Genomic DNA, 11,687 nt, shown 5'->3' with positions numbered 1-11,687 from the left:
GTATGGTGAATCATCCCACACATCTTTAATTACTGATGACTGATCATGTTGACTGTGTTGGTACTCTTACATTATTTATTCATTAAAATTTGACGTTTAATTTTTTGAATTTTTTTTGTTTGGTTGATTGGCTTGGTTTGGTTTTGAATTTTTAGATAGGCTTTATTTTTTCCTTTGGATCACATTCTGATGTTTCTGCACAGACTGAGAAGGTTCTGGTTTTCATTCACTTATGCCTGCTATTGCATTGTACTGCTGAATGACAGCAATGAATGATCTTTTACACTGGGCATTTTGTGATTTAAGAAAGGAGCAAGAAAGCTTCAGCATATCCTCCTCACCAGACTTTTCTGTAGTCTAACACCTCATTGATCAACTCAGTGATCATATTTATATCTGGAAATCTGCATGAAGAGCTCTGTTCTTTGCAGGGCAGGTCTCTGTTGTGCTTTGTGACAGAAGAATGATCTTAAACTTTTTTGCCTGATGTTGCAAGCTTTCCTGGCTTTGTAAGCAAGCCCTGTGCTAACACTGATAGACTTGTCTTTGGTGATGGAGGGGGAATCTTCCCCTTTGCACATGTTCCCCTGGCTCCTCCCCTTAAAGGAAAGTGTATGAAAAGAGAAGGCGTGTATAGGTACTGGCAGTAGAGACTTGATGTTATTATTGATACTCTGATCATCAAATCCAGAAAATCAAGCTTCCTGTACTGTTCTGTGAGTTAGTTTCAGTGTACCATCCTGTACTAGGTGTATTAAGGATTTGACAGGTGACTTTTACCCCACTGCCAGCTTTTTTTTTTTCTCTGAATTTGCTGCAGTCCATCCAAGCCACTGACCATCTTCGCTCTGACAGGCACTGGAGACATACAGACCTGAGGTTAACCATATGCCTCTGGAATGGAACTGCTCTTTGCTTTAGGATACGCATTTGCAAAATACTGATCTGCAGACAAATTCTCTATCTGCTGACTCCAAGAAAAAAATTTAGAATTCTTGGGGATTGAATGCTCTATCAACGTATCATAAAGGGATGTTGCAGACTGTTGTACACTTATTTCTGGTCTGCTGGTTCAGCCCCTGCATCTGAAGGGATTTCTGTTGTTCAGAGGTCTCCTTATGAAGGCCAGACTGTGTTTGAATAAGAGCATTGTGTTGATGCTGTGTTATGATCTCGAGTCTCATGTTATCCTTCCATCACTGGGACTTGTTTCTTTTTTCAAGACTCTTGAAGTCTTCAAATCTTCCTTGTGTAGGTTGTCTTGGTTACAGAGAGGAAGGTGGAAAATCCTCTTAGGAGTGAGCCATGATGTTAAAGTGTAGGTACACAATTACTTGAAGGAAAAATGAAGATCTTGAAAGTATGTTGTTTGCTTCACAAACTCCAAAGTGCTGTTAATAGTGCTGGAAGGACCAGAGATATCTCTGCCCATATCTAATACAAGAAGGTGGCATGAAGGAGAGCAGTATGGTCTTTCTCTGGAAACACAGTTCAGGGCCAGAATGTATCAGCTCAATGACTGCAAGCTTGAACTATCACTGTGGGAATGTTCAAATGGACACAAGTATCTTAGAAAAACATCAGGTCTGGTACTTAACAGTTCTCTTAGGTTATGTGCCCTGTATATGCATCAGCAGTCCAGAGAAAACGGATGCTTTTTTTCACATATCATTTCACTGTTTTCTCATAGTTTTCAAGAATTTAATACAAGAATCTAGTACATGACACACTGTTAACCTCGATTGTTCTTTGATTGTATCCAAGACCATTAAATAGTTGTTTAGAAATAAAAGTTTAGAATTTGAGATTTGTTTTAGATATGTACAGTGGGTGTAACTAGAAAAATATTTTTGTTGGTAGATACCAGCAGATGGGAAAAGCCTCCTGGAAGTACAAGGCTTAGATGCCAATGAGAAATACGTATTTGCCGTCGCAGCATATTCTTCAGATGGAAAACTTATTGGTGATGCCATTGGGCAAATGACTAAGCCAATTCTTGCTTATCCACCCCTTTCTGCTACTACTGTTCGAGCATATCTAACTCAGGTAGGGTTAGAAGATAATAATGAACACCTACTTTAATTTGGCTGTAATTACTTGTTTTCAGTGGTTGTTCTAAAACTGCATCTGGTAACAACTTGAGACCTTCTTGCCAAAAGCTTGATAAGCACAAATCATAATTTTAACATAAAAAATAGGGTATCTACATAAATTGATTCTTAATTCGGAAATGTCAGGTTTAGTGGAAGGGACTCTCTCAGCTAGTTTTCTTACCCATCTCTGTTTTTCAGTCTGCATTTAACTTCTTTCTTCTTTTTTTTGTAATTTTTTTCTTTTTCATTTTTGTGATTGAGACCAAGTACTAGAAATCATCTTACTAGTCATTAAGGAATTAAAAGTATTATTGAACTTAACGGGTATTAGTTTTGTAATACCTTGTGAAAGACCACAAAGGTTGTCAGATCTTCATCATAATTTTCTGTGTTCTTACTAAAGGATGTTTAAAACAGATTGAGACACAGAGAAAAGTGAAATTGTCTAGCCCTATAGATAGATCATGGGGAACAGTTAGAAGCTTTCCTAAAATATTCCAGTGTAAAATGTATCTGCACGAATTTATGCCTACTTCTTGGCTTAGTTTACATCCCGTTATTCAGAGCAGGAGTGCCTTCTGCAGTATTAGCAAAAGTAAAATGAACCTAGAGGAATTTATATGCCTTCAAAAAGTGCAGCACAATATTCCACACAGGGCTGTTAGAGCATTGGTCAACAGTCAAGGAACTCCCCTGCTTTCTCTGATGCTAAATCTGAACCACACTAATATTAGTAGAATCAAATTGTTGCTACATGTATTTTATTCAAATATGTCAGAATACTCTTAAGAGAAATTGTAAATTTACATGTTGTGGGGAGTTTTGAAAACTTCTTTATCCTATAATTATATCTGGCTTGGTTATTTGATGAACGTGTCAACTCACTGTTTGTTTGTTTTGCAGGTAGCCTATCAGACTGGCAACTTTAGATTGGCCAGAGCAGCATTTTCACCAATGTGGGATTATTTTGTTTCAAATTCTTCTCCACTGCCTCCCAACGAAGCTGTTATTTCTGCAAGTAGTAATTTGACTATATCTGAAAAAAGGTAATTCGTGAAACACAATTAAAATAATAGTTAATTAATTATCTATAATTATTTTCTAATTATAGATGTGCACATTTTATTTAGAAGAGTTCCAAGTTGTGGAATTTTGTTCAGGATTGTGATATCAAAAACTTTCTGAAAAAAATGTTGTGAAATTTGTTGTAAAAATACAGTGGCTTATAATTAGTAGAGGATTTTTGTTATTTATGGAACTGCTAACATTTACACACCTAATTCTTTATAATGGCTGTTTTCTTAAGGTAATTGGGAAACATTCTAAAGTGGGTACTTGTTTTGTGTGATGCATTTTCATATGCAAAACGTATAATATGCACTGGGTTCTTGACTTTCCAATTAAGGGAGCAATAGATCTCAGAAACTGTGAAAATTTTGTCAAGAACACCAACCAAAATAGGTAATGCTTGCTAATTTTGTTTTGGGGTGGCTATATAATGTGCCAATAATCTTTGCTGATGCTAAAGGGCTTTAGAGATATTTAAAATTAATTCTTCTATAAAAAAATTTCAGATGTTCAACCATAATATTATATAAGTTTTTCATAGCCCAGCTAGAAATTTTGTGGTTGCATTTACTGAAATTCAATAGATCCAGATTTGGAAATACATCAAAACTTAATTTATTCCCAGATAAAAGAAATTTTTATGAAATAATAGACATGAAATATCATAAGAAAACTAGTTTTAAATGTAAGTCAGCTATTTATGATTTGATAATGAATTAACATCATTGATAATGAATACAAATCATCAACTTCACTGTCTGCCCTTCAAGTGCCACCACGTGTCTGATACTAGGCATACAAATGCACCAAGGTTCTTGATGTTACATGCCATAGCCATAGAAGCACTTGGGATTTACACACAACCTGTGGACTGCATTGATGCCATTTCAGGGTTTTTTTGAACACATCCAGCTCTAGAGATAACATTGAAATGAGTCTATTTTCAGATAAATCAGATGAAGACAGAAAATTTTAAGTAGCTGTGCAACGCAGTTTTGGCATTTTGCTTTTCTGACAGTTATGGCCAAGCCTCTTTTTTTTTTTTCTTTACAATTAACATGGAAGATTCTCACAGCTGCGATATCAGGCAGTTTCAGTTTTACTGACGAGTAGGTAAGAAATTGTACTCGCTAAAGGCACAGCAGAGGGAGCCTGAAGGAAAGGAAACCTGTGTTTCCAGCCAGAAGCCCTGGTGGTGGTATCTTGGTAATGTCAAGTGTGTGAATGTGTCTATTTGATCTTCCTTCTCGATTTTCAGTCTCTTTCAGGAAATACAATCAAGGGGAAGAAGGAATTTATTTCTTGTACTTCAAAATCATAGGATTTTTCCTGTAACAAAAATATAAAAAAATACAGCAAGTACAAATGCCTGCCTGTCCCCAGGGAAGAGAAAAAACCGACCACAAAACATCTTGACAGAAAAGCAGGCAAAAGAAAAGAGATTCTTTTGAGACTTGTAATACAAGACATAAGTTTTGAAAAGGAGTCTGTTAGTAATACTTAGTAATGGACTTCACAACTGCATGTATCATTCAATGTGTAAAAGGAGACAGTGAAAATAAATAAGCTGTAGCACCTGAAGTTTTCAAAGAGTTCAAAATTAGTTTCACTGGATTAGGTGATACAAACAAGGAAAAGTTGTCTTAGATTAGTAGAATGTGGACAGCAATTTCAAAAGGAATCTTACTTTTATTTATTATGTTTTTAATTTAGAAATTTTAAGCAATTTTTTCAGTTTTGTATATAAATCTTATTTCCAGAAGAAGCTATAGTAATCCTTTTTGTCCATAATTTTAAAACTAAAACCTTTATTTTATTATAATGCAGTTTCAGGCATGCAAGATCTGAATAATGATGAACATGCTTTTACTGTTCTTTTGCTTTTGTATTTTGTAGGTTACGTTTTGAAGCTGTATCTCAGACTTCTCCTATTACCTTGCACCTCTTTTTGAGGAATATGTTTGCTGTCTCTGACATTAATATCATGGAAGGAGCGCTCTTCTGTGATTCCATCTGTTCCAATGAGATATTTTATAAGGAGCAAGTATGTGTGATTTAAAATAATATACTGGATTTGATTTTACTTTTTCATCAGCCTTATTTCATCATTGCAAGATAGATTTTGCAATCAACTAGTCCTGTTTCCAGAATTCTCCATTATCTGTGGGTTTTCTTTCTGAAGTATATCAGAAACTGTTGATTGTTTACATCCCGCTGGAACGATGGTTCCTGAATCAGTTATTGCCTAATCCAAAGCCCACTGATTCCTACTGAGGAAGGATTTTTCTTAACTTCAGTGGTGGTAGACTATAATTTAAGAAAGAAGTATAATAATTGTTATTTTTAGCCTACTAAGATGTACCTCAAATTTTTAATTTTAAATATTTATGCTATTAAATACATATACTTTAATTAAGATTTGCCTTCTAATAGGGTTTTATAGTTTTAATATACTAATACTTTATTTCAGACATTTTTATAGTATAATGGCATGTTAAAGAAAAAAAAAGCCTCTTTCTCTTTTATTCGGGTAGTCAAGCTTTGCCTCTGGTTTTATTGCATTCCTATTGTATTCCTTTCTTTGCTGAAGTACTTGTAAAAAATGTGAGCAGTTGATTACTCAGTGACTTTACTGGATTAACTTGCACTAGCCAGGACTGCAACAGGTAACTTGAAGGGAAAGGAAGGAATTATCCTTCCCTTACCTACTCTGAGAGGCTGGCATGTGAAATTTCCACTCCACAGTTTGAGGTTATTAATCAGACTCAATTTGTAAGTTTTATGGGCAAACTCAGAGGGCACACTTACATCAAGAGCAATCATTTCTTTTAGAATCAGGAATAATGTGTTTTTTAATATACTTCTAACAGGTGTCAATGTAAATTCATTTTGAAGCTTTTATCTTACTTGCTGCTTATCCTGCTTTTTAAACTGCAATAACATTTGTCTTCTTCCACTCTCAAATGATTTGAAACAACAGAATGCATATTTAAATCAAAATGTGTTTTGCTTTTACAGGTTGCAAGATTATCAGAATGTGAAAGAATGGCTGTGGCAATTGAACTTAGCAACTGGTTGAACGATGCAAGTTACTCCCTGCAGTCTGTTGTACAATGTTACGGCCTCCTCGCCCCACTGATTTATCACAAGATTTTTTTAGTGCCAGTAGTTCAGGTGAGAGCATTGTAAGACAAAGCAGCTGTCAAGTCCTGCAGTTATGGTGATTCAAATTAAACTTATAATAGACAGTTGGAGAGCTAAATATCTAGGCTTCGACTTCTTAACAGCTGATGAAAGAAAAGCCTTTTATAATTTTATGTGTCCCCAATGCATGTAGGTTCGGTGTAAGCTTCACACATTCCGCTCTCAGATACGGAGAGGTAATTGCCGTATTGATTCTTTCTTTAGGGTGACTGATGGTATTTTAAACTGTAGCAGAATCTACTATACAACTTCTACATGAATGTTATTTACAGATGGAAATTTTGAGGAAAGAAAAGCAGCATTTGCCTGTGTTTCTGTGGTTTTAGTTTTTTTTTAAATTTGGAATGTTTGCTTCATATCCAGTTTTGTTTTCTTCTTAAAGAAAAGAAAGCTATTCAGTGTTTTGATAATGCAGTCTTCAGTTTTCAGGCATGTGCTCCTTTCCAGAAGCAAGCACCCTCTCTTTGAAAACAGAGTACCTGAATCCTTCCCTGCCACTTATGAAGCAGATGTGTTTTATAGATTCAGTATGGATACAGTGGAAACATGCAAATTTTTCCCTGTAATTAGGTAGCCTTTTTAGGTGGCAGCAGTAAGAGTGTATTCACTCTGTGAGAAAGCATGAGGTGACTGCACTGCAGGTGAGACACAGACTTAAAAAAAAAATCATCTATTTGAATACAGGGATAGCTTCTTGCTTAAGACGTTGTTGGCTGTGGTGACCTACTACAGGGACAACTAGCCACTGGAAATGGCTCCTGTTTCAGATTTCTTAATTAAAGTGAAAAATAATTTAGCCACGTGTTCTTTTCATGTCTGATAGTCAAAATGGGGGAAAGAAGAATTTTATTTTTACAGCATACTGGAAATATTTTTCTTTAATTTGAAATTCTGACCATCTCAATATATTTTTAAGCAGTCCTCCAGTAGGATTATGTAGTCTTGCTGAATTAAACATTCTTGGATTTCATGTTAGTTAAATCAGCAAAAATATCCATCATGTATCTATAATTTAATATCTGGGATTTTATGTGAACATGTCATTTATTCCAAAGAGCTGTGGTTGAAATCTTGACACTGTTAAATTAAACGGAAATTTTATTACTGGCATTTGTAAAAATCCTATTCATTAGATTTCAAAGTATTTTTGAAGTTCACCATCAAATACAATAGGCTGTACAGAGGTACAAGCTTGTAAGTATGCTCCAGACTCCAAACTTTGTTTTAACCCTTGTATTTACAGATCCTCATTAAATGCTTGGCTGTCCTCCAAGAAATTCCAAGTGCTACTTTGCAAAGGAGACAGGAAGGATGTTATGAGAGTATTCAGCATATGATAGCTTGTATTTCATATCATACAGCAAAGGTATGGTGTGTATTGTTGTGCTTACAGCTTAATTTGAGATATAGCTCTTGTCATTTAGAGAAAAAAAGAGAGATTTAGTAAGCTGGCCCTCAGAATATCTTAGAGAACTAGCAATCTTAAATAGTAAAGGCATACAAATATTTATTAGAATCTTTGAATCAGTGCATTTTATATAACAATGACATTTTGACTTTTTAATATTTATTTATTCAGAAAATAGTCTATAACTATTAGTCCATGTCATTAGGTCCATATTTTATGTCATTGTGTGTATTTTTACATTTAAGGTAGTACTATTTCCAATAAGATGTGCACATAATATATAAGTTTAAAAGTTTATTTGTTGCAAATAAGCCATATTTGTAGTTTTAATCAGATTAACGTATCTGGTTTTGCTGCTGATTAGATACAAGAGACCTTATATTGTTTAGTCTTGCATGCTGGCAGAAATAGAACACCTTGACTTTCAACCATAATATATATCTGTAGATGACATTTATGATTCAGATACTCAATCTATTTAGTGAGATAAGGAGAAGCATGGTACTGGAGTTTTTTCCTTGGGTTTAGAGATGTGCTGCACTTAAATTACTTGCTATCATAAACGTGTGATACTGAAAAAGTCAGCTTTCCTCTAGCTTTGAGTACACCTCAGCTAAGAGCTCATACTGAAGCTGAGCTCAGTATGATTGGAGGGATTCCCCTGTGTTGGTGATTCCTCAGTTTGGTCTCTATAGGAGCTCAATCTCCATGCTCACCTCACAAGAGCAGATCAGTATCAAATAACCCTGAAAATTCTCTGCAAGGCCAGCATGGCTGTGAGGCCAGAAGCCAAGGACAATGCCATGGCTGGCAGAGCAGCACCTGGTAGTGAGGTTCAGCCAGGCATCCAGATTATCAGGTAAGTTTGTGGTGACAAGGCAGGTCAGATTTGAAGCTGGGAAGTCAGTCCACAGGTCAGGATAAGGCCTGGTGAAGTGGCTAGGGTCAGACAGAGCCCAGCAGGCTGGTCCATCATATAGACTGGGAATAGTCTGAGGTCAAGCTCAGAAGCTAGTCCATGGGCCAGGTGCCCAGTCTAGTGGATCCATTGCCACACCCAGGCATGGCTTGGACTGAGCTGGAGACCAGCAGTCCTGCCATATAGAAACCAGCAGGGAGTGTGGGCTTAGACTTGAGCTGAGAGGAAGCTCCTGGCCCCACATGCGTAGGCCCCAGCTGAATGCTCTTAGGGCCAATAAAACCTATTAGAAACCTTGATTAAGTGTTTGTTGTTGGATTCCTCAGCTAAATGACTACAGGTTATATTGCTGATTTTTTTTCCTTAGAGATAGCATTTCAACAGGGTAGCATACAGAATAGCAAAGAGGATGAGTGAATTGCAAATGCTTCTCATTAAAGTGTCGTATATGGTTTTCTTTTGACTTACAGTCAGGTCATGTACTGTATTTATCCTAAGGTAATCTATACACTTAGGATCACAAAGGCAAAGATCCTAATGTGAAGTTAGCTTGCACATAGTAGAAGCACTTGGGCCTTTAGAGCTCTATCTAAAGGAGACAAAGCCATCTAAAAACATTCGCTACACTGTTAATTTATAAATTTCGTAGTTTAAAAATAAATTTCACTACTCCTTTCACTAATACAGATGGGATTTTAAAATGTGCACTTGATACCAGAGAGGTAAATGATGATCATTTACTTACCCTTTATATTCTTTGATAGCAGTACTGCCTGAGAACAGGGAGAGTGTCAATCACAGCAATAGATACTTCTGGGTAAATCTTTCTATTCTCTGAGGAACAGGCTAAGCAGAAATAGAAGACATCGATAACGTATCTGCAATTCCAATTATTTTACATGTCTACAGTCCTGGGGTTTTTTTTATTAAAAGAAACTTGCATATTGAGTAATTAATTTCTATTTATAATATTCATGCATTTTGACAGTAATGAAATATTGCATGTTATGTAAACCAAAAAATATATAACAGATGATTCTTTAATAGGTACTACATTCATGGAAAGAGTATGAACTTGCTGTAATTATCATTAACTATGGGAAAAAATTGTTGATCTCACCAACAGTTTCACTCAGCCTGTCAGGAGATGTGAAAACTAAAGAAACACACACTGGAAAAGAGGTAAAAGTAGTTCCTCTGGTTTTCACTTTTCTTTTCTCTAAATTCTGTATTCTATTATTTTGAAGGCTAGATTTATTAAATTTTTTTTGTTCTAGAATCATGGAGTAGTTTGGGTTGGAAGGGACCTTAGAGATCATCTAGCTCCAACCCCCAGCCTTGGGCAGGGACACCTTCCACTAGACCAGGTTGCTCAGCACCCCATCCAGCCTGGTCTTTAACACCTCCAGAGATGGGAAGTCCCCATGCTTGACAAAATATGCTGTGCTAAAAAAATCGGGAACACAGTTTTTATTTCATCAGAAAAGAAAAATAATACAGTGTAGATGAAATGATAAGGTATAGATTTAGAAGACTTGGGATCTAAGCTAAATTCCACCATTGAGATGCTGGTTTTAGTTAAGTTAAAGCTAAGTTTTCATAACAAAGTATTCAATATTTCAGAAGTGTTCCTCAAGGGCATCCCATTTAGCTGCAGTGGCAAAAGCAACAGAAAATCTGAGTACTCTTGAAACAAGTCTCCTCAAACTGACAGAACCAGGTAGGTGTACTGTTGAAACACTTCTTACCATTTTCTATGGAGTTTTCTATGGTTTATTTGTAAAAAAAAAAACTACTGAAGAAGTACTTTTATTTCTTATATCTTCCATGATGAATCAGCCAAAGCAATAATGATCTTGGTAGTGATCACCTGGTAGTGATGTGTATTCATATTTTTTGTCATTTCCAGTGGAACACTCATTTCTTCTTTCAGAGGAATATTCATTTGTGTACAATTCTGCAAATATATATGTTCTCCCAATCTATTTCAATTGAATTCCATGTTATTTAGGCTTGCTTTATCTTCTTAAATCAGAAAATGCAGTGGCAAAGACCACTGTCCATTTATAGCTTGTCTTAATACCCTGCCAATGCTAGTAGTAATGGCCACTGCAGGAAATTTTAGTGGAGAAAACTCTCCCTGAAGAAAGTTAAGAGAAATTGTCCTTTTTGTGAAGGAATTGCATGCATACTAGTATTTAACTACCTTTTAACTCAGGAATGAATATATGAATTTTAAAATATCTTAGAGTCTGGATCAAGCACAAGAATTTTCTGGCTAATAATTCTGCCAAAGTTAGATGAATTAACAAGTAAGAATTATAAAGAAAACTTGGTTAGAACTTAAACTCAGAGACACTACTGAATTTTTCCCATTATATTTATGTGACATCTTGTACTCCTTGGAGCCTGGGTAGAATTGTAGAATAGTATTGGTTGGAAGGCATTTCTGGAAGGTATTTATTCCAACTCCCTTCTCAAACACGTACAATTAGATCAGGTTGCTCTGAGGCTTATCTGGTCAAGTTTTGAATCTTTCTGAAGAAAGAGATTTTGCAACCTTTATGGGCAACCTGTTCCAACAGCTGACCACCCTTATGGTTAGAGAGGTTTTCTTTATATGTGTTTGGAATTTTCTGATTGCCAGCTTGTTTTCTATTGGCTGTTGTGCTGTCAGTGAGGACAGTCTGTCTCCACATTCCATATTCCTCCTATTAGATAGGTGTAGATTCCTCTTAGCCTTCTCTTCCCAAGACTGAATAAACCCAGTTTCCTCAGCCTCTTCTTGCTTTGTCATGCACTATAGCTCCTTATCATCTTGGCTGGCCTTCGCTTGACTTACTCCACTATGTCAGTGTCTTGTATTACAGTGTCCAAACCCAAACACAGTAACCTAGATGTGGTCTCACGAGTGCTGAATAGAGGGGAATAGTCATGTCCCCTGACCTGCTGGCCATACTGTTTGTAGTATAGCCCAGTATGCAACTGGCCTTTG

General features: G+C 36.1%; 1 protein-coding gene across 1 annotated transcript in view; it reads left to right on the top strand.

Annotated features, from left to right (window-relative positions):
• CFAP54 (cilia and flagella associated protein 54) overlaps positions 1 to 11,687 on the top strand; it is a 96,544-nt gene that overhangs the window by 29,767 nt on the left and 55,090 nt on the right. Inside the window, exons 22-28 of the mRNA XM_017738039.1 lie at positions 1,861 to 2,046; positions 2,997 to 3,139; positions 5,058 to 5,205; positions 6,180 to 6,335; positions 7,609 to 7,731; positions 9,740 to 9,874; positions 10,316 to 10,412. Of these exons, the coding sequence (XP_017593528.1) occupies positions 1,861 to 2,046; positions 2,997 to 3,139; positions 5,058 to 5,205; positions 6,180 to 6,335; positions 7,609 to 7,731; positions 9,740 to 9,874; positions 10,316 to 10,412 (988 nt within the window). The remainder of the gene's footprint in view (positions 1 to 1,860; positions 2,047 to 2,996; positions 3,140 to 5,057; positions 5,206 to 6,179; positions 6,336 to 7,608; positions 7,732 to 9,739; positions 9,875 to 10,315; positions 10,413 to 11,687) is intronic.

Source organism: Corvus brachyrhynchos, unplaced genomic scaffold (assembly GCF_000691975.1).
Source record: "Corvus brachyrhynchos isolate BGI_N302 unplaced genomic scaffold, ASM69197v1 scaffold56, whole genome shotgun sequence".
In the NCBI taxonomy this organism is placed as follows: domain Eukaryota; kingdom Metazoa; phylum Chordata; class Aves; order Passeriformes; family Corvidae; genus Corvus; species Corvus brachyrhynchos.
The sequence above is the reverse complement of the archived record's forward strand: the minus strand, read 5'-3'. Positions and strand labels throughout refer to the sequence as shown.